The 17,095-nt window shown below is 55.1% G+C and overlaps 1 protein-coding gene across 10 annotated transcripts in view; it reads right to left on the reverse strand.

The window, feature by feature from the left end:
• The window catches only part of IL12RB1 (interleukin 12 receptor subunit beta 1), a 31,983-nt gene that overhangs the window by 7,619 nt on the left and 7,269 nt on the right, over window positions 1-17,095 (reverse strand). For 5 of the 10 annotated variants that reach the window (XM_027586593.2, XM_027586592.2, XM_027586591.2 and 2 more), the window contains exons 6-16: window positions 16,848-16,881; window positions 16,301-16,426; window positions 15,451-15,533; window positions 14,347-14,590; window positions 12,318-12,485; window positions 11,478-11,615; window positions 10,948-11,109; window positions 9,109-9,243; window positions 8,085-8,190; window positions 7,686-7,767; window positions 6,810-6,894 (exon numbers count right to left, since the gene is read on the reverse strand). In XM_027586593.2, the coding sequence (XP_027442394.2) occupies window positions 6,810-6,894; window positions 7,686-7,767; window positions 8,085-8,190; window positions 9,109-9,243; window positions 10,948-11,109; window positions 11,478-11,615; window positions 12,318-12,485; window positions 14,347-14,590; window positions 15,451-15,533; window positions 16,301-16,426; window positions 16,848-16,881 (1,363 nt within the window). Of the gene's footprint in view, window positions 1-1,862; window positions 6,895-7,685; window positions 7,768-8,084; window positions 8,191-9,108; window positions 9,244-10,429; window positions 10,822-10,947; window positions 11,110-11,477; window positions 11,616-12,317; window positions 12,486-14,346; window positions 14,591-15,450; window positions 15,534-16,300; window positions 16,427-16,847; window positions 16,882-17,095 lie in introns of those variants that run through there. The other 5 variants (XM_027586597.2, XM_027586589.2, XM_027586596.2 and 2 more) reach the window with 3 other exon arrangements.

Genomic DNA, 17,095 nt, shown 5'->3' on the forward strand with positions numbered 1-17,095 from the left:
ACAATCTCTGTTTTACAGAAGGGGAAACTGAAGCCCAGAGAGACAGAGTGGTCATGCAGGTTGATGAGCAGCAGAGGGGGGAATCGAACCCAGGACGTCAGGCTCCAGACCCTATTGTTGGGATTCCTGGGGGTTGGGGGGTGGGGCAGCAGCATCAAATGTCCCACCCTAGAATGTATTATTTAGTACCCCCATCAGATGGGGGCTAGGGTGGGAGCCCCCCGGGGTGTGCTAAGAGTTCAGGTTTCGATCTGTATGGCCTTCTGTATCTGTGGTTGTAGGATTGTTCACTCTTTTGTTCATTCATTCTTAGCCACCTTTTCAGGTTCCTGCCTGTGTGGGGAGAAGTCCAAGGTCCCAGGTTGGGAAGGTTCAGGCCTAAATTTTCGTAGTTCCATAGAGTCCAGGCCAGAAGGAGGTACCCAGAGCTGGGGGTCCCCAGGGGTCTGGGGGTTTCCTGAAGAAGGGACCCTCAGCCTGAGACCCCCTTCCTGTGCCCCCACCCCCACAGTTAGGATGAAAGGCAGGGAGTGGGGCCAATGAGGTGCTTCATGGGCTAGAGGCTCCCCCTTAGACCCTGCCTCCAGCCCCACTCCTGGCTGGCACCAGGCAGCCTCCAATGCCACTGGGACATGACTTGGGCCACCCGCCAGACCACAGCCACTGGGAAACCAGCTCGGGGAGGTGAGAGTGTCGTTGCCCAGCCTTCCCTGGGTGGAAGCATTTGCAGTAACTATTTATGGGTCAGGCCCAGGGGACAGCAGACTGGAGCGCAGTCTGAAGCCATGGAGCCTGGTGGCTGGACCAGAATGACTAGTGATGCCCCTGGGGCTGGAAGCTCTGGATGAGACTCGTCGTGATACCGGCCTCAGTTTCCCCATCTAAAAACGTGGCGGCGGGGAGGTGTGTGTGTGTGTGTGTGTGTGTGTGTGTGTGTGTGTGTGGCTGCATTGTGAGACTGTGGATGTTGAGCTGCTGGGTTACTGAGGTTTGAGAGGGATTCTTCCGCAGTTTGGGTCTTCTGGACAGCAAGTGAGGGCCCCAGGCTTCCTGGAGCCACCCCCGAGGCCACAGTGGGGACAGATGCAGGGACATTAGGATCTGGGCTTTCAAGAGGCATCTAGACTGACACCCCCACCCCCACCCCCCAGCTGGCTCAGGGGTAGTCTGGAAGATCCTCAGGCAGGCTTGAGGGAGAGACAGGGAGTGAGAGAGATGAGGCGGGAGAGAAAGGGAGAGAAACGGGAAGGATGGAGGGGGATGCAGTCGGGGAGACACAGCCCCCCCCACCCCCGCCCTGCAAATCCATGGGAAGCTGGGGGCTCAGGATTAGCCCCCCTGATCCCTGGACCAGAACAGCTCCCGAGTGGAGCATTAAATCTCTGTGCGCTCTTGAGCAAACCATGGCTTTTTTTTTTTAAGGTTTTTTTGTATTTATTTATTTGAAAGAGAAGAGAGCACAGAAGCAGAGAGAGAGGGAGAAGCAGGCTTCCCGCCGAGCAGGGAGCCCGATGCGATGCGGGGCTTGATCCCAGGACCCTGGGATCACGACCTGAGCCGAAGGCAGACGCTTAACTGACTGAGCCACCCAGGCGCCTACAAACCACGACCTGAATATTATCGTGGATGACGTTAGCGACAGCTTCACCTTGCTCCCTCTCCCCCACCCATTTCACCCATGGAGAAACTGAGGCTCAGAGCGCCCCAGGCTGCACAGCCAGCTGGGGATGGGGGTGGTGGTGCGGAGCCAGGGCAGCCCCGGATCCGCGAGACGTTTGTGCGCAGACGGTGTGACCCTCCCCCCAACCCCCACCCGAAGGCACATGGGCAACTGCCCCCTTCCCCCACCAGCCCTCCCGGAGTGTTTTTCTTCCCTCCTCCTGGGTGTTTTGGTTTCGGCAGGAGCGGCCCCGCGGTAGCAGGCGGTTCCCGCCGGCAGGGTCAGCCCAGGGCGGGCGGGGAGCCAGGAGCAGCTCCCGGCCAGGGTGGGGAGGGCTCAGGGCGCGACCCACGCCCTCGCCCCAGCACGGGGGCCAGCAAGTGCCGTCTCCCCCCACCCCCACCCCGCCCGGGTCTTGCTTGGTCCACCGGGACAGTGGGGCCCAGCGCGGTCGCGACCCCCACGCGTGGCCACAGGGGGCGCCAAGGGGCAGATGGTTCCGGGCGGGGTTTCCCACGTCAGTGCCAAGGTTCCGTGCGCTCCGTTCGTTATGAAACATTGATGGAGGCGGCTGGGTGCCTGCCCGGGAGGCCTCCTGGTTGGGGGACTAGGGCGCAGATGCCCCAGCGCCAGTGGGAGGGGGGTTGCGGACCAGAGGGAGACGCCGGGGGCAGAAGGATGGGAGAGATGCGCGAGGACCAGGCGCATTCTTGGGTATGACACCTAATCACGAGCAACCAAAGGAACACGTAAGTTGGTCTCCATCAAATTAAAAAAAAAAATGTTTTTTTTTTTTTTTTTTTTTTTTTTTGTCTAGAAGGACACTCTTAAGACAGTGAAGAGGTAGCCTACAGAGTGGGAGAAAATATTTACAAATCTTCTGACAAGGGATCAATATCCAGACTATATAAAGACCTCTTAGGACTCAATAATAAAAAAGATAAATAACCCAATTAAAAATAAGGAAAGGATTCAAATAGAGATTTCTCCAAAGATATAATAAATGGCCAATAAGCACACGAAAAGGTGCTCAACACCAGCAGTCCTCAGGGAAAGGCAAATCAAACCAGAGTGAGACACCACCCCACCCTAGGATGGCTCCCCGCCCCCCAAATGGGAAATAACAGGTATTGATGAAGATGTGGGGAAATCTGAACCCTCACACATTGCTGATGGGAATCGGCAGCACCTCGAGAAGGAAAGTTAAACACAGAATTACCCTATGACCCAACATTTGTACGCCTAGGCTAGTACTAAGAAAATTAAAAACAGGTGTTCACACCAAAGCCTGTAAACCATACTCACAGCAGCGGAAATGACTGCTCACAATCTCCAGAAGGTGGAACCCCCCGGGGGTGCCCACCAAGGAATGAATGAAGAAATAAACAGCAATCCATCCCCACAGTGGAATATTATTCAGCCATAAAAAGGAATGAGGTTCTGATTCATGCTACAATGGGGATGAACTTCAAAAACATGATGCTGTTTCTTCCACAAAAGAACAGACACAAAAGGCCATGTGCTGTGTGATCCCCTGGATAGGAAATGTCCCAACAGGCCAATCCATAGAAACAGAAAGCAGATTGGTGGTTGCCAGGGACTGGGGTGGCGGGAGGGGGAGTGACTGCTCGTGGGCACAGGGTTTCCTTTTGAGGTGATGAAAATGTTCTGGAATTAGACAAAGGTGGTGGTTGCACAACGTTGTGAATGCATCAAATGCTACGGAATTGTTCACTTTGCAAGGGTGATTTGTATGGTATGTGGATATCTCTAAAAAAACAAAAACAAAAAAACCACGGAAAAACAAAAAAGGAGGAATGAACAAAGGCGCACAGTTGGGGGCAGGGCATCCCTGTCATCTGCAGGGCTCCGGCAGTTACGTGTGAGACACCAGGCCATGGCTGTCCTGTGTGTCATCTCCCACAGCCCAGGGTCCCCAGGGGCCGCTGATACCGCAGCCCCATCCTGGCTCGAGGGCAGAGACAGAGACAATGTTTCTGACCAAACGCAGAGGCCACTGGAGAAATAGAGGAGGGAGGTATCTGGGGAGGTAAACTGAGGCAGCCTCTCTCTCTGATAAGACTTAAGAGAGATAGAGACAGAGGAGAGGGAGTGAGAAGGGGCCAAGGGCTCTGGAGAGGCCTCCTTATCCATTTTACAGACCAGAACCCTGAGGCCAGTAAGGCTGAGTCCTGCTCCTGTGAACAGCAGCAGGAAGAATCTTTGAACAACTCACAAATTGGGCCTCAACAATCCTGCTCCAGCCCCCCCCCCCCCCCCCGCCAGCCTAGGAATAAACTCCCTCGGCCCCAATAGTGACCTCTATCCCCCTGGCTCACTCACTCCCCCATCAACCACATCTGCCTCAGGGCCTTTGCTCTCTCGTTTTGCTGGCCTCCCCTCACCATCTTGATATCACCCCCTCCAGGAAGCTCTCTCTCACCCACTGTTCACACTTTCGCTCGTCACTCTCTCGGGGTTATTGGTGATTAGATTAGCGTCTGCCTTCCTCAGCCCACCAGAAGCCCCTCATGACAGAACTGATTCCGACCTGTATATATTGGCATACAGTAGGTGCTCAACACTGACTTCACAAATCAAGGAATGAATACAGATGTGAAATGGGGTCTACTACAGTCCTGACTCCTGGAGCTTCTGGGAGGAGCTGAGGGAAGGATATTCAGACCCTAGAGTAGTGAGTACACAGCGGGTGCTCAAAAAACGGGGGGCCAGGGCTCCGCTAAGCAGGGTTGCTCAACCTACTGAGGTAGGGACCCCAAACCAGTGCTCTGAACCCCTTCCTATTATATAGGCAGGCAAACAGAGACCCAGAAGGGTATCTCCTGGATATATATATATATATATATATATATATATATATATATATATATATGGTGGGCTTCAGGCATGGCTGGATCCAGGGACAAGGGAGCCATCTGTTTGAGCTGCTGTCCTCCCCGAAAGCTTCGGATTTCCCAAGGCAGTTTCAGCCTCCCCGCCGCCCAAGTGGAAGCAAGGTGTCTATCTTTTCCATTCACAACAGCAAGAGTTCCAGATGGTGCTAAATAAATGTCTATCTCCTACTCCTTGTACGCAGGGGTCTGTGCCTAGGTGTGGGTTTGTTAACTTCAGGGGCCACCAAACAGGGTTCTGTTGTTCTGTGTGGGCCCAGGACTGGGGCAGCCTACGTGGGGGCTTTTAGCTTTCCTGGAGGTTTTACAGGGACGGTAGGCGTGGGTGTGGGGTCCTGGACTTGAGGGGGTAGCTCTGAGCCGGGGGCTTTTTTACTCAGGTCTTTATTACGAGGCCGCTGACCCAGCATCCGTTCCTGTCTGCCCACTTGGTCCCGCCACCAAAAAATGAGAACTGATTCTCAAGGGAAGGCCTGCCTGGCAGGGAGGTGGCAAATTCAAGGAAGGGAGCGTGCGCGGAACAGGGAGCAGTCATTAGGGCCAAGGCTTCTGTCTCCCCATCTAGATGCATATATGGGAAACTGGGGCCCCCCAAAGAGGCGGGGCCTGGACCTCTAGTCTCCCAGCCTGTGGGGCCAGACCCCTCTCACCCAGAGGCTTCAGGTCCTTTTGCCACAACCCAGTGGCTCTGGGTTCTAATCTCCACCCCTCCCTAACCCCTCCCGCCCCCACTTAACACCGGAAAAGTCTGTTTTGCAAACTCCGCAGCAGGCGGCGGGGGGGGGGTTCCCCCCGCACCCCGTCTAGGCCTGGGAGACACGTGTTGCTGTTGCCACCTGGTGGCCACGGGGGGAATCCGAGACGACTCGTTTAACAATGCGGGGAGGGAGGGGACTGGAGAAGGGCAGATTCCGGGTGCGAATGGGGGGCACGCGTTCCTGCTGTGGGGCGTTGGGTGTCAGGAGAAAGGGGGAACCCCAATTCCCGAACTGAGCCCTGGGCGGAGAACCGATGGACCACTAAGAGGGGCGGGGCTGGGGGAAGAACCAAAGCTCCTGTTTTGGGGGGGACCAAATCCCACTCCCCCTCGGGCCTTCGCTCCCCTTGCCCCTTCCTGACTCTGCAGAGCTCCGAGTGATCATCCCGTTCTGTTTCCCCCAGACCGGGCGCTCCTGAGGGCGCCCAGAGGGAGAGATGAATAAATGCGTGTGGAATGAATGAATGAACTCCCCTACTGGGGAGTTTTGAACAGTCCGTGCAGGCTTCAGCCAGGGGAGGGTTACCCAACAGAAGGCCCATTTATTAAGCCGTAGACCCCTCTTGACAGACCTGCGAGTTCAATATTATCCTCACCCCCATTCTACGGGGGAGGAGACTGAGGCGGAGGAGGGGCCAGCACCTCCCTCCGAACGCTTAAGGCCCCACTTGTTTTCCCACGACTCGATCCTCCTCCGGGGTTGGACCCTGCAGTGCAGCAGGAGCTCTGTGCCCGGACTCCCCGTCAAGTGCTCCTGGGACACAGCATCCAGCCTAGGGTCTTGGGATCGGCATGAGCCCCCTCTGGGCCCCCCTCCAATCTATTCTACCCTGAAAAGTTCTGTCCCTTCCCCATGGGTGTCAGGGGGTGTGGCAGCTTCCTTTTCATGGTGCTTCCTAGAGGTCCCACCACGGGCGTGGCGCAACCTGTGCTGGCCGGAGGGGAGGGGCCGGGACGGGGAAACGGGGTCACTCGGCCCAGGTTTGACTCCTGCCTGCGCTACCCTAGCTTCAGGCTAGCCACTTGCTCTCTCTGAGCCTCAGTGGTCATATCTGTAAAATAGAATAGCCATGTACCTCTCGAGGTGGTTACGGGGAATCAGGACATCACGTGAGTGTCTAGACGGAACAGGCTGGGTATGCAATGTTTGCTTAATAATCAGCCCCCTTCCGTCTTCCTGCCTGAAGGAGGAGGCCGACTTTCCCCTCTCTCCCTCAGGCCTCCGGGCCCACATGCGAAGGGCCACTGAATATGGGGGTCTGTATCAGGTCTCCCAAGGGCGGTGAGAGTCCAGCCACCTGGGCAGGGTTGCCCTCCAGACCCTCCTGCCTGCCCGGCCCCAGAGCCCGAGACTCGGGGTGGCTTTGCACCTGTCTCCTGTCCTCCAGGGGCAGCTCTGTGTCCAAGGCCAGTTCAGGAGTGCCCCGAAGCAGCTGTGTCTTCACCTCCCCAGCAGGTGTGTCCAGGTCAGTTCCCTCACCTTTTTCCCAGGACATGTTCACCACCAAGGCCTCTTTCAGGGACACCTCCTCTGGGAAGTCTGCGGGGCTTGTCCACTGCCAAGCCTAGATAGGAAGGGTGGGGTCAAGGCTAAGGACAGGGCCCTATTTTCCAACCACATAGGGAGCAGATCAGGTTCCTGCTGGCTTAATTCCCTAAAATCCCTAAAAATTTGAGGATCAGCTCTGCCTCAATGACACTCCCCCTTCAGCCCCTTTTAGGAAGCCCCCCTACCCCCACCCTCACACACACCCTCTTTCTCTTTGGGAAATTATTGCTCCTCTTCTCACTGTTGATGTGGTTGGGCACTGGCCCCACCACAAGTTGAGTGATGGACATGTGACCTGGCCCACCCAATCAGAGCACTCCAGCCCCTGATATCCACAATAGGCTCAGGGATGAGCATGTGACCTGCGCTAGACCTATCTGTGATGGCCCTGAAACTTTTGCTAAAGTGAACGGGGAAAATGGACACCCTTCTTCCACTGGGGAAAGGCTGAGCCTGAGTGGGAGGGAAGCCTGCAGGCAGAACAGCAGTCCAGACAAATGGATGCCCAGTCTCTGGATTCCTAGACCTAGCCATGCCTGAAGCCCACCATCTGGGGAATCCACCCCCCCATCCCCCATCAGGTTTCTGTTTTGTTGAGACCGCTTTGGGTTGTTTCTACTGCTAGGAAATGACCCACAGGAGGTTCCTGTCTGGGCCTCTGCTTGCCTATCTGTGAAATAGGACAGGTTTTTGGAGTCCCTGTGTCAGTGGTTAGGGGAGAATAAAATGAGTTAATGCACGGCCATTACTCTTGCCCAGAATATAGACCCAAGAAATAGGACTTTAAATTAGAAAAGGAGCCCTTACCTGCTTGCCCTGGCTGCTAGGGAACTCGACCACAGTGCTGGCGCAGGGTGTGGGCAGGGGTGGGCACAGGTGCCGCGCAGCCCTGGGGAGGGAAGGCAGCTGGTCAGAGGAGCAGTGTTTTCTCTCTGTTCTTACTTTTTAATTGTTCTGACTTACTCTTTTCATCTCTGCTAGGTTATAAAGGGAGAATGGATGTGGATTGGGGGTGGGGGGTGCGGGAGTCTGACAGACCTGGGTTCAAATCCCAGCTCTGCCCCAACTACAGGATACCTTGGGCCTGACTCTCTGGGCCTCAGTTTCCTCATCTGTAAACTGGGCACAAATACCGACTCGGTGTGAGCAGTGACTATGATCACTATTGCCATTACGGATCATCTCGGGGGGGATGGTGCAAATTACCTGTTCAGGCTGAGGTACCCAATGACGCCCAGGAGAAGGATGCTGGCGAAGCTCCCCAGAGACACGAGGAGTATGGACAAATCGAACAACCGGGAAACCTGGACTTCTGGGAGTGGGAGAGGTTGAGTTGGGGGAGGGACACCTGCTGCCTCTCACAGGGAAGGGAGCTGGGAGGGCTGGACCCTCCAGCAACTCGCTGCTGACCATGGCACGCCGTGGGTCCCTCTGTGGCTGGTTCCTCATGTGTGAAGCAGGAGGCCAGGGAACCCACTTGCCCCGCGTCTGCAGGATAAAGGCCTGGCACACAGGGCTCAGGACACTGTAGCTCCACGTGCCCACAGGTTGTGCTCACGTGATTGCTCCCCTGGACCCAGACCTGCCACCCCACACCAAGCCTGACTCACTGGTTCTCTTGAGACCAGACTGCTCTATGAGGGCAAGAGGAAAGGACCATGGCAGGAACAGGGATCATTTGGTTTCCAGATATCTTCCGGCCACACACCCCAAGACAGCAGAGCCCACCTCCTTATCTTTGTGACAAAAGAGACACTCATTCATTCATATTCATTCATTCATTCACTCAACAAATGGCCCCCAGCCCCCTCCCCCTCCCCCTCCCCTGGAGCCCCCAGGCTGGGGGAGCAGAGCCTGGACACAGACACCCTCACCCACTCCCAAGGTGTCAGGCCAGGAAGGAAGGATTGTCACAACTAGGGGCGGGCACCCAGGGGAAAGCATGGAAGGCTTCCTGGAGGAGGAAGCTTTTGAGCTGAGTTTTAAGGATGAATAGGAGTTAGCGGGGAGAACAAACATCCCAGGCAGAGGGGCCTCCATGGGTAAGGCAATGGGAGTGTGAGAGAAGGTCCATGAGGGGAAACTGCACAAGGAGGGGGGAGCAGAGTGGGCTGGGACTTTCTTCTGTGGGAGATACATGGGGAGCAGGGCCAGGGTGGGGCTGCTTGTGGAGGCTTGGGATGGGGCAGTGCATGCTGGGTACATACCCAGGCCCTGCTCTCCTACTCACCGATGCTGAATGGCTGGGGCTGGCTCCAGGCGCCCTGCAGCGTCGCCGTGTCTGCGCGAACCTGCACGGTGTAGGCTGTGCCAGCCCGAAGGCCACCAAGGGTGACCTGGGTCTCTGTGGGCTTCACGGGCAGCTCTGTGGGAGGGAGGCAGCCCTGGGTCCCCAGACTTCCTTTACTCCCAGGAGGCCAGGCTCAGGGGTGGGATGCCCAGGTCCTGGCTGGGCAGCCACACCCTGGGAGTGGTAGTGGGGACTCAAGCACATTTTGCTAAAAATTCTTTTTTTTTTTAAATTTAAGATTTATTTATTTTAGAGAGAGAGAGCGAGAGCACGAGCAGGAGGGGCAGAGAGAGAGGGAGAGAGAATCTCAAGCAGACTCTGCGCTGAGCGTGGAGCCTGAGGCAGGGCTCAATCTCATGACCCTGAGATCACCACCTGAGCTGAAACCAAGAGTGGGACACTTAACTGACTGCACCAGCCAGGCACCCCTGCTGAAAACTCCGAATGCACCCATTCACCTCAGCTTATTTGGAAGAATATTCTTCCCCCAACTATTTCGTGAATGATGCTATCTTTCTCAAATTCTGACCTCTGCTGGCTCCTTGCTCACTTCCGGACCCAGCCCCATTGTCCAAGCTCCCTAAAGGTTCAGTTGCACCTCAGGGCCTTTGCACTGGCAGTCCCGCCTCCTCTACCTCGCTCACCCTTTCCCCAGATATCCCCATGGTTTCCTCCCTCTCCTCCTTCCCGTCTTTAGGGTGAAGATCAGCATTAACTTTGCCTATCTTGCTTCCTCAGTGTCCCTACAACCTCAGCACACAGCAGGACCTCAGCACACGCTGTGGAATTGGATGGCTTTAACAAATAAAGCTCTCCGTAAAAATCCTTAAAATGAGAATACAGTTGTTGGCTGTTATCAAGCAGAAAACAATTCCTAGAACCCTAAGTCTATATTATTCGTATATACATATATTCAAGAGGAATATTCTTCAAAAGAAATTGGAGCGGGGGGAGGGGGATTGGTCAATTTGGCCAATGGGCATTTGGCGCATTCATCTTTAGCATTTTGACTTTTGGCAAATTGGTAAAAGGGCTACTTCCAGCTGCACCACCCTGAATAAGACACTGAACCCCACTTGGTCTCCTTTGCCCCCTCTAAATAATGGTTGATCAAGAGGATGGCAGGATGTCTGTGTCTCTGATGCTAGAAGATTCCCCCCAGCAAGCCCCCCCCCACCCCGGCATTCATGCCTTGATGGGTGCTGGGTGCTGGGTGAGAAGGCGGAGACACGAAGAGGCAGGTCTTGCTGGCCTGGCCTGTTGCTGCAGGAGGTGGCTGGGTGAGGCCATATCTGAAAGACCGCGTTCCCCGCATGGAAGGTGGGGCCCCCAGTGTGTGAAAAGGCAGGAAACCCCAGCACTGGTGAGACTTGCCCTGTACGTTTTGCTTTCTTTCCCTCCCAAGGGGCAGGAAGGGGCACCTGACTGAGCCCAAATCCAGGCTTGCTTAACCCTTGGGCAGGAATCCCTCTCCAGGCCTCAGTTTCCCCATCTATGAAATGGACACCATCATCCCGCTCCATGGAAGTCGAGTTGCCAATTCGCAAAGGGTTGCCATCCATACACGGAGTCCATCATGAGCCCACAGCTGCTGCCCACTGGGCCCTCCTGGGGGTCCGGAAAGGGCAGTCCGGCCTCTCTGAGTCGAACAACCTTGTTTTATGGGTGGGAAAACCAAGGCCCAGAGAGGGCCAGTGAGGTGCTCAGGGTCCCCTAGCAAGGCAGACGTCGGCCCCAGGCCCCCTCTTACCCCCGCCCAGCCCGCGCTGCCTCACGTACCAGACGTGAGGTTTTCCTCCTCATCCTGGTAGCGCACGACGTACTCCTTCAGGACCCCCGGGCACGTGCTCAGCGGGGATGGTGTCCAGTCCACAGACACGGAGTCCTGGCTGAGCTTCTTCACCAACACGTGTTGTGGGCGTCCGGCCCCCGAGGCTGCAACTAGCACCATCGCCATGGTCAATTCCAAGAGCACCGGCTGAACGTTTCCTGCCTGCCCAGCCTGGCACTGTCCAGAGACCCAGGGAAGCTTGGCGACAGAGTCAGGCGGGCCTGGGTTTGAATCCCGGCTCCATGACTCAGGCCCCATCGCTGCCCCTCTCTGAGACTCACTTTTCTTATCTATGAAATGGGGCAATGCCGCTCGGGGCGGGGAGTCTTCGGGATCCCCTGGGACTTCTGCACGTCTGGCTTCTGGCCAAGGCCTGACCCAGAGTAAGTGCCTCTAAGTGTTCGTTCCCTCCTCCCGACACCCAGGGCCACCACCAAGCCCTCCAGAGAGACCACCCTTGCAGGTGTGGGCTACTCACCATTGCCCCCAAAGTGGTAGGTGGACAAGACTGTGGACCACGAGATGGGCTTCTCTGGGCGTGGAGAGGCAAAGATCATGATGTGGTAACACACCTTCTGCTCCATTGCCCCAGATCCTCTGCTCCAGCTGTAGGTTGCTAGAAGGATTGACAAGGCCCAGGCTGGTAAATAGGTTGTATCACCACCTCCGCCTCTTTGCATTAGCTGTACCGCATGCCAGGAACTTCTAGAGCACTCCTGCTCATGCTTCAAAGCCCTTGCACCAATGTCCCCTCTTCCAAGATCCCTTCCTTATTCTCCCCATAGCCCATCTCCCACCTGCAGCCCAGCCCGGACTCTACGGGGCCAGGTGCATCTGGATCCAGCTCTTGTCTCCCTAGTCTAGGAACCCCTCAAGGGCCAGGCTGAGGCTGAGGTTTCCGGGGGCCCTGGCCAGGCCCAGGGTAGGAAGTGGGAGAGTGAGAGGCTGCCGGGGCTCTAAGGTTCCCCCTTTTTCTCCAGAGGCCTCATTAATTTGCCACCAGCATCTTGTGAGCTGCCACCTTCTTTGGCACAGGTGGCTGTTTAACAAACACCCTGGGATGTGACACTCATTACCTCTTGGGGTGCAATCTGCCCGGGGCTATAAACCCTGACACCTCGGGATACTGGCAGGAGGCTTCAGACCCACATGGGTGGCAGGGTCCAAGCCTCAGCCTGTTCCCACCTCTGTGTGACCTTGGGCAAGGAGCAAGACCGCTCTGGGCCTCAGGCACCTCACACGCACGGCCCCTGTAGGTTGGAGCCAACCGGGGGCTCTAAGGGAGGAGGCAGAGGCGGGGTGACTGATGTTACGGTACCCATTCCGGTAGGGTCCGGGTCCTGGGGTGGAGTCAGTGTGCAGTTGGTAAGGTTCCTGTCCTGGCCCTGGGGTTGCCACTCAATGCAATATGCCTTGGCCCCGGCCTGGGCTGGCCAGTGCATGGTGGTCCCGTTGGCTCCCACAGTGATATTCAGAGCCCCTGGTTCTGGAAGGAGATGAGAGAGGCACATCAGAACAGCAGCTCCACTCCCCTCCCCCGCCCCCCCCACCCCGCCAGTCCAAGGCTCCTATAGCCCCATCCCACCCTCTCGCCAAACTCTAACCGCACAGGGCTGCGAGTTTCTGTATCTAGCTCTGTCTCCTCAATACCCGGGGCTGCCGGGCTGGGGACCGGGCACAGAGGCAGGGTTAGGCTAGCAAGGGCGGTTTGAATGAGGTAGGTCTGACCGTGAGTTCCCTGCCAAAACGCCCACCATCAGTGCTGCCTGTACCGCACCCCCGCACCCCACCAGCCTGGGGGGGGGCTTCTCCTGCTCTAGCAGATGCCCGGCCCCCCACCACCTGCCTCCCCCAGTGGCGGTGGGTCTGGGGCAGGATGGGCCTCCCAGGCCTGAGGGCACACCCACTTGGTCCCCAGGGGCTCATCTCTCCCCACTCCCTCCAGCAAGGGCATCAGCGACAACCTCAGGGAGGCGGGCACTGTTTCCAATTCCAGGGACAACAACTACCATTTACTGAGCACCAGCTGTATGCGCCAGGCTGGTGCTGAGTGCTTGACGGGCACCACTCTGCTACAAAGTGGGACCGTGAGCACCCCAATCATACAGAAACTGAGGCTCAGAGAGGGAGAGCCACTGGCGCACGGTCACACAGTGGGGCCATGACCCAAACCAGGCCAGGAGCTGACAGACTCGCGGCTGTGCCACCATGACAAGGGGCTTTCCCTCTCTGAGCCTCAGCGGTCTTATCTCTGAAGTGGGCATCACTGTACCAGCCCTGTCCTCACAGGACTGCTGGGTGCTCAGTAGGCCCAGGACCAGGGTGAGGTGAGTGAGGCACGCATCAGGCACAAAACTGGAGGCACCAAAGAACTCAGTCATCATGATAAACACTGTTTCGAGGCAATATTTTTTAAGAATCAAAAAAACGAATGCAAAAATATGTGGTGAGCACTCTTCCTAATTGCCGAAAGGTGGAAAAAGCCCAAATGTTCATTAATGGATAAACAGATAAACACCACGTGGTCTATCCGCACAGTGCAACATTACTCAGCCACAAAAAGGAAGTGAAGCCCTGACACACGCTACAACACGGGGGAACCTCAAAAACATGACGCTGGGTGAGAGAAGCCGGTCACAAGAGGCCACAGTGTGTGTGATCCCATGTATATGGAACGTCCAGAACGGGCAAATCCATAGAGACAGAAAGCAGGTTAGTGGGTGCCAGGGGCCGGGGTAAGGGACAGGGGCTGACTGCTGATGGGCATGGGGTCTCCTTTTAGGGATGATAGAAATGTTCTAGAACTAGACAGAGGTGATGGTTGCCCATCATTGTGAATGTCCGGAATGCCACTGAATCGTACCTACTAAAGTGGCTAATGTTGCTATGTGAATTTCACCTCAATAACATATGTATATGTATTCACGTGCATGTATACATAAATGTAAGTCTTGATTTTTTTCCTCATATCTATAAATATAGGTACATCTTTAAGCATGTCTATACATATACATAAGCAAATATCAAGATTTTAAATGAAGATAGGATCAATCGTGCACTTGCGCCATCTGGCCTCACTCACCACACCCTGATCCCCGCCCCAGAAAAATTTATTTACAAAGACAGGTGGTTGGCCTGGGCTGTAGTTTGCCAGCTAGAGTTTTTTTTTTTTTTAAATATTGCATTTTAACAGTATGTACCTTAATTAGTGATTTTGACACGTTCCTAAATTAGACACCTGTTTGATTTGTGTGCCTCACCTGCCTCACCCTAGTCTAGCGGAGGCTCAGAGTAAGTGCTGAGCTCTGAGAGGCCCTCCCGCAACCCTCCCCGGCCAGAGGAGGCACCTGTGTGGGTGTGGGTTTGGGCAGGAATGTGCCACGTCTGGTTGGGGCCAGGGCCGAAGCGATTCTGGGAGACAACAGCCAGGTCATACGCTGCGCCAGAGAGGTTGAGTGGTTTCCTCAGCTGAAAGGTCATTGTGGACTTGGTCTTACACGTGCAGGACAGCATGTGCAGGCGGGCGCGGTAGGTCACCTCCCCGCCAGAGTTGGACCCGAGGCAGCCTTCTGGAAGCTCAAGCTGGGGCAGCTGTCGTGAATGTAAGAAATGGTTTGTGGAGACCTGAACACAGTCATCATGCCCATGGGCCAACATCAGGGTGCAGCCCCTGAACAGACTCATCCATGGACCACAGTCTGTGACATGAGCCAAAAGTTTTTAAAAAACAAACAAAACAAAACAAAACAAAACCCGCAATGCTGGCGAGGCTGCTGGGAAATAGGCATTCATGGCCAGTGCATGTTGGCTTGGAGGGAAAATAATTTGGCAAAACCTACGGAGAGCCAGGAAAAAAATGTTTTTTCTATCTTTGGACCCAGTTACCTCCAGCCGGGAAATGTTTTCTAAGAAAGGGAATTCAAATGAGAGGAAAGGCAGGAAGTAAAGCTTTACTGCAGCCTTACTGTGCCAGCCCATTAGGGACCTGGCCAAGTTAGTTATGGTAAAGCCAGTGGGTGAAACATCTGATGGTTTTGCCCCTGACTTGGGCAAGAAATTTTCCCTCTGTGCCTCAGTTTCCTTCTTTGTAAAACAGGGGTTAATTAGACTGCTCTTAATGTGTTGTTTGGGGGATTTCAAAGAAATTATCTCCCACCCAAACCAACATGGCCCACCCCGGCCTGCCTCCTTCCACCCTAGCCCCTCACAGTCTGTTCCCCCCTCCATGGCAGCCAGGGGAAGTCTGTGAACACCTGAACCCAGTCATATTTCTCTGCTCACACACCTTCCATTGCTCCCCATTAACTGCAGATTTAAACGCACAGTCCTTGGAGTCCTTGCCACCTCCACGTCCCTTCCCTCACCGTATCCCACTTGCACACCCCGACTCCAGCCTCTTGTCTCCTTCGCTCCATCCCTGGCCACCCCACAGCGTTGTGACGGCCCATTACCTGCCCGTGCAGGGTCACCTGCCTCCTCCCATGTGGACGGAGCGCCTCCACCGAGAACCTCAAGGTGGGCTTTGGGGGATGTTCTGCAATGGGGTGGCAAGACAGTGACGCTGGGGGTGGTCCCTTGCTCACCGCCACCTCCCGCAGACCCCGCACGGGGACCCAGGACCTGTTCCTTCCCTCCCTTGAAACACAGGATTCCCATGGGTCGTTAAATAGTTTTCAAAATCGGAAACATGGAGATCTAGTCTACGACACCGTGACTATACTTAACGCCATAAAACTGTACACTTTAGAGGCGCCTAGGTGGCTCAGTCAGATAGGCATTGGGCTCTTGATTTCAGCTCAGGTCATGGTCTTCAGGTTGTGGGATCAGGCTCCAGGCTTGATGGGGAGGCTGCTTGAGATTCTCTCTCTCCCTATCCCTCTGCCCCTCCCCCTGCTATGCTTGTGCACTCTCTCTCAAATAAATAAATAAGGTCTTAAAAAAAAAAAACCCTACACTTTAAAATGATTAAAATGGAACTTTTTTTTAAGATTTTATTTATTTATTTGAGAGAGAGAGAATGAGAGATAGCACGAGAAGGAAGAGGGGCAGCGGGAGAAGCAGACTCCCTGCTGAGCAGGGAGCCCGATGCGGGGCTCGGTCCCAAGGACCCTGGGATCATGACCTGAGCCGAAGGCAGACGCTTAACCGACTGAGCCACCCAGGAGCCCTGCCCTGCCACCTTTTACTAATTACTACGAATTTCTCCCTCTGCCTTATTTTTAACACCCGCCACCTTATTTCTAATCCCCACTGCTGTATTTCTAATGCCTGCCCCGTTCCTGTGGCTCTGAGTGTTCTCACCAGGGGGGACACACACGGGGCTGCTCCAGCTGCTCCAGGGGTCTCCTGGGGCTCCCGGCCTGAGTCGCCGCCTGCGTAGCTGGAATTCCTGGGCAGCGTCCGTCCGCAAGGGGCATAGGCAGGACTCTGGCGGGGAAATAGGCCAAACATCAAGCTGAAGGGCTGTCCCATACCTGGGGGTGCCTGGGGCTTGGCACTCGTCATTTAGCCATCATACACTTATTGAATGCCAAATGTGTGCTGGGCCCTTGGGCCACCATGGGAATAGGCCAGGCCCTGTCCTCTTGGGTGGCCTCAAGATCTCCCATTCTTGCCCCGGCCCTAGGTCGGAGTCGAGGCTGGGCCAACCCAATGGGATGCGACCCTGATCAATGAATGGCTTCTCACCCCCAAGGCTGTTTCCTCACCTGTGAAATGAGAATAATCCAATACTGAACTACAGGGCCGGCCAGCAAGCATACAAAGAATTTAGCACTGGGCCTGGCATACAGTGGGTGCTCAATTAATGCTAGCATGCTGCCGCTGTTGTTGGTACTATTATTCTCACCGAAGCCAGCATCCTCCTGATGTCCGCAGTTGCCCTAAGACCAGATCATACATATGTATATGTAGTTTTACTTTTGGTAAAAGGTAAAAAAATATTTGAAAAAAATATTAGCTCTTTAACCATTTTAAACAATTATTCTAAGTGCAACGTGGGAGCTTGGATTAGATCCAGGAACAGAAAGAGGACATTTGTTTAAAAAAAAAAAAAGAGGACATGCGTGGAAAAACGGGGGATATCTGCATAATCTC

Source organism: Zalophus californianus, chromosome 1 (assembly GCF_009762305.2).
Source record: "Zalophus californianus isolate mZalCal1 chromosome 1, mZalCal1.pri.v2, whole genome shotgun sequence".
Classification (NCBI taxonomy): domain Eukaryota; kingdom Metazoa; phylum Chordata; class Mammalia; order Carnivora; family Otariidae; genus Zalophus; species Zalophus californianus.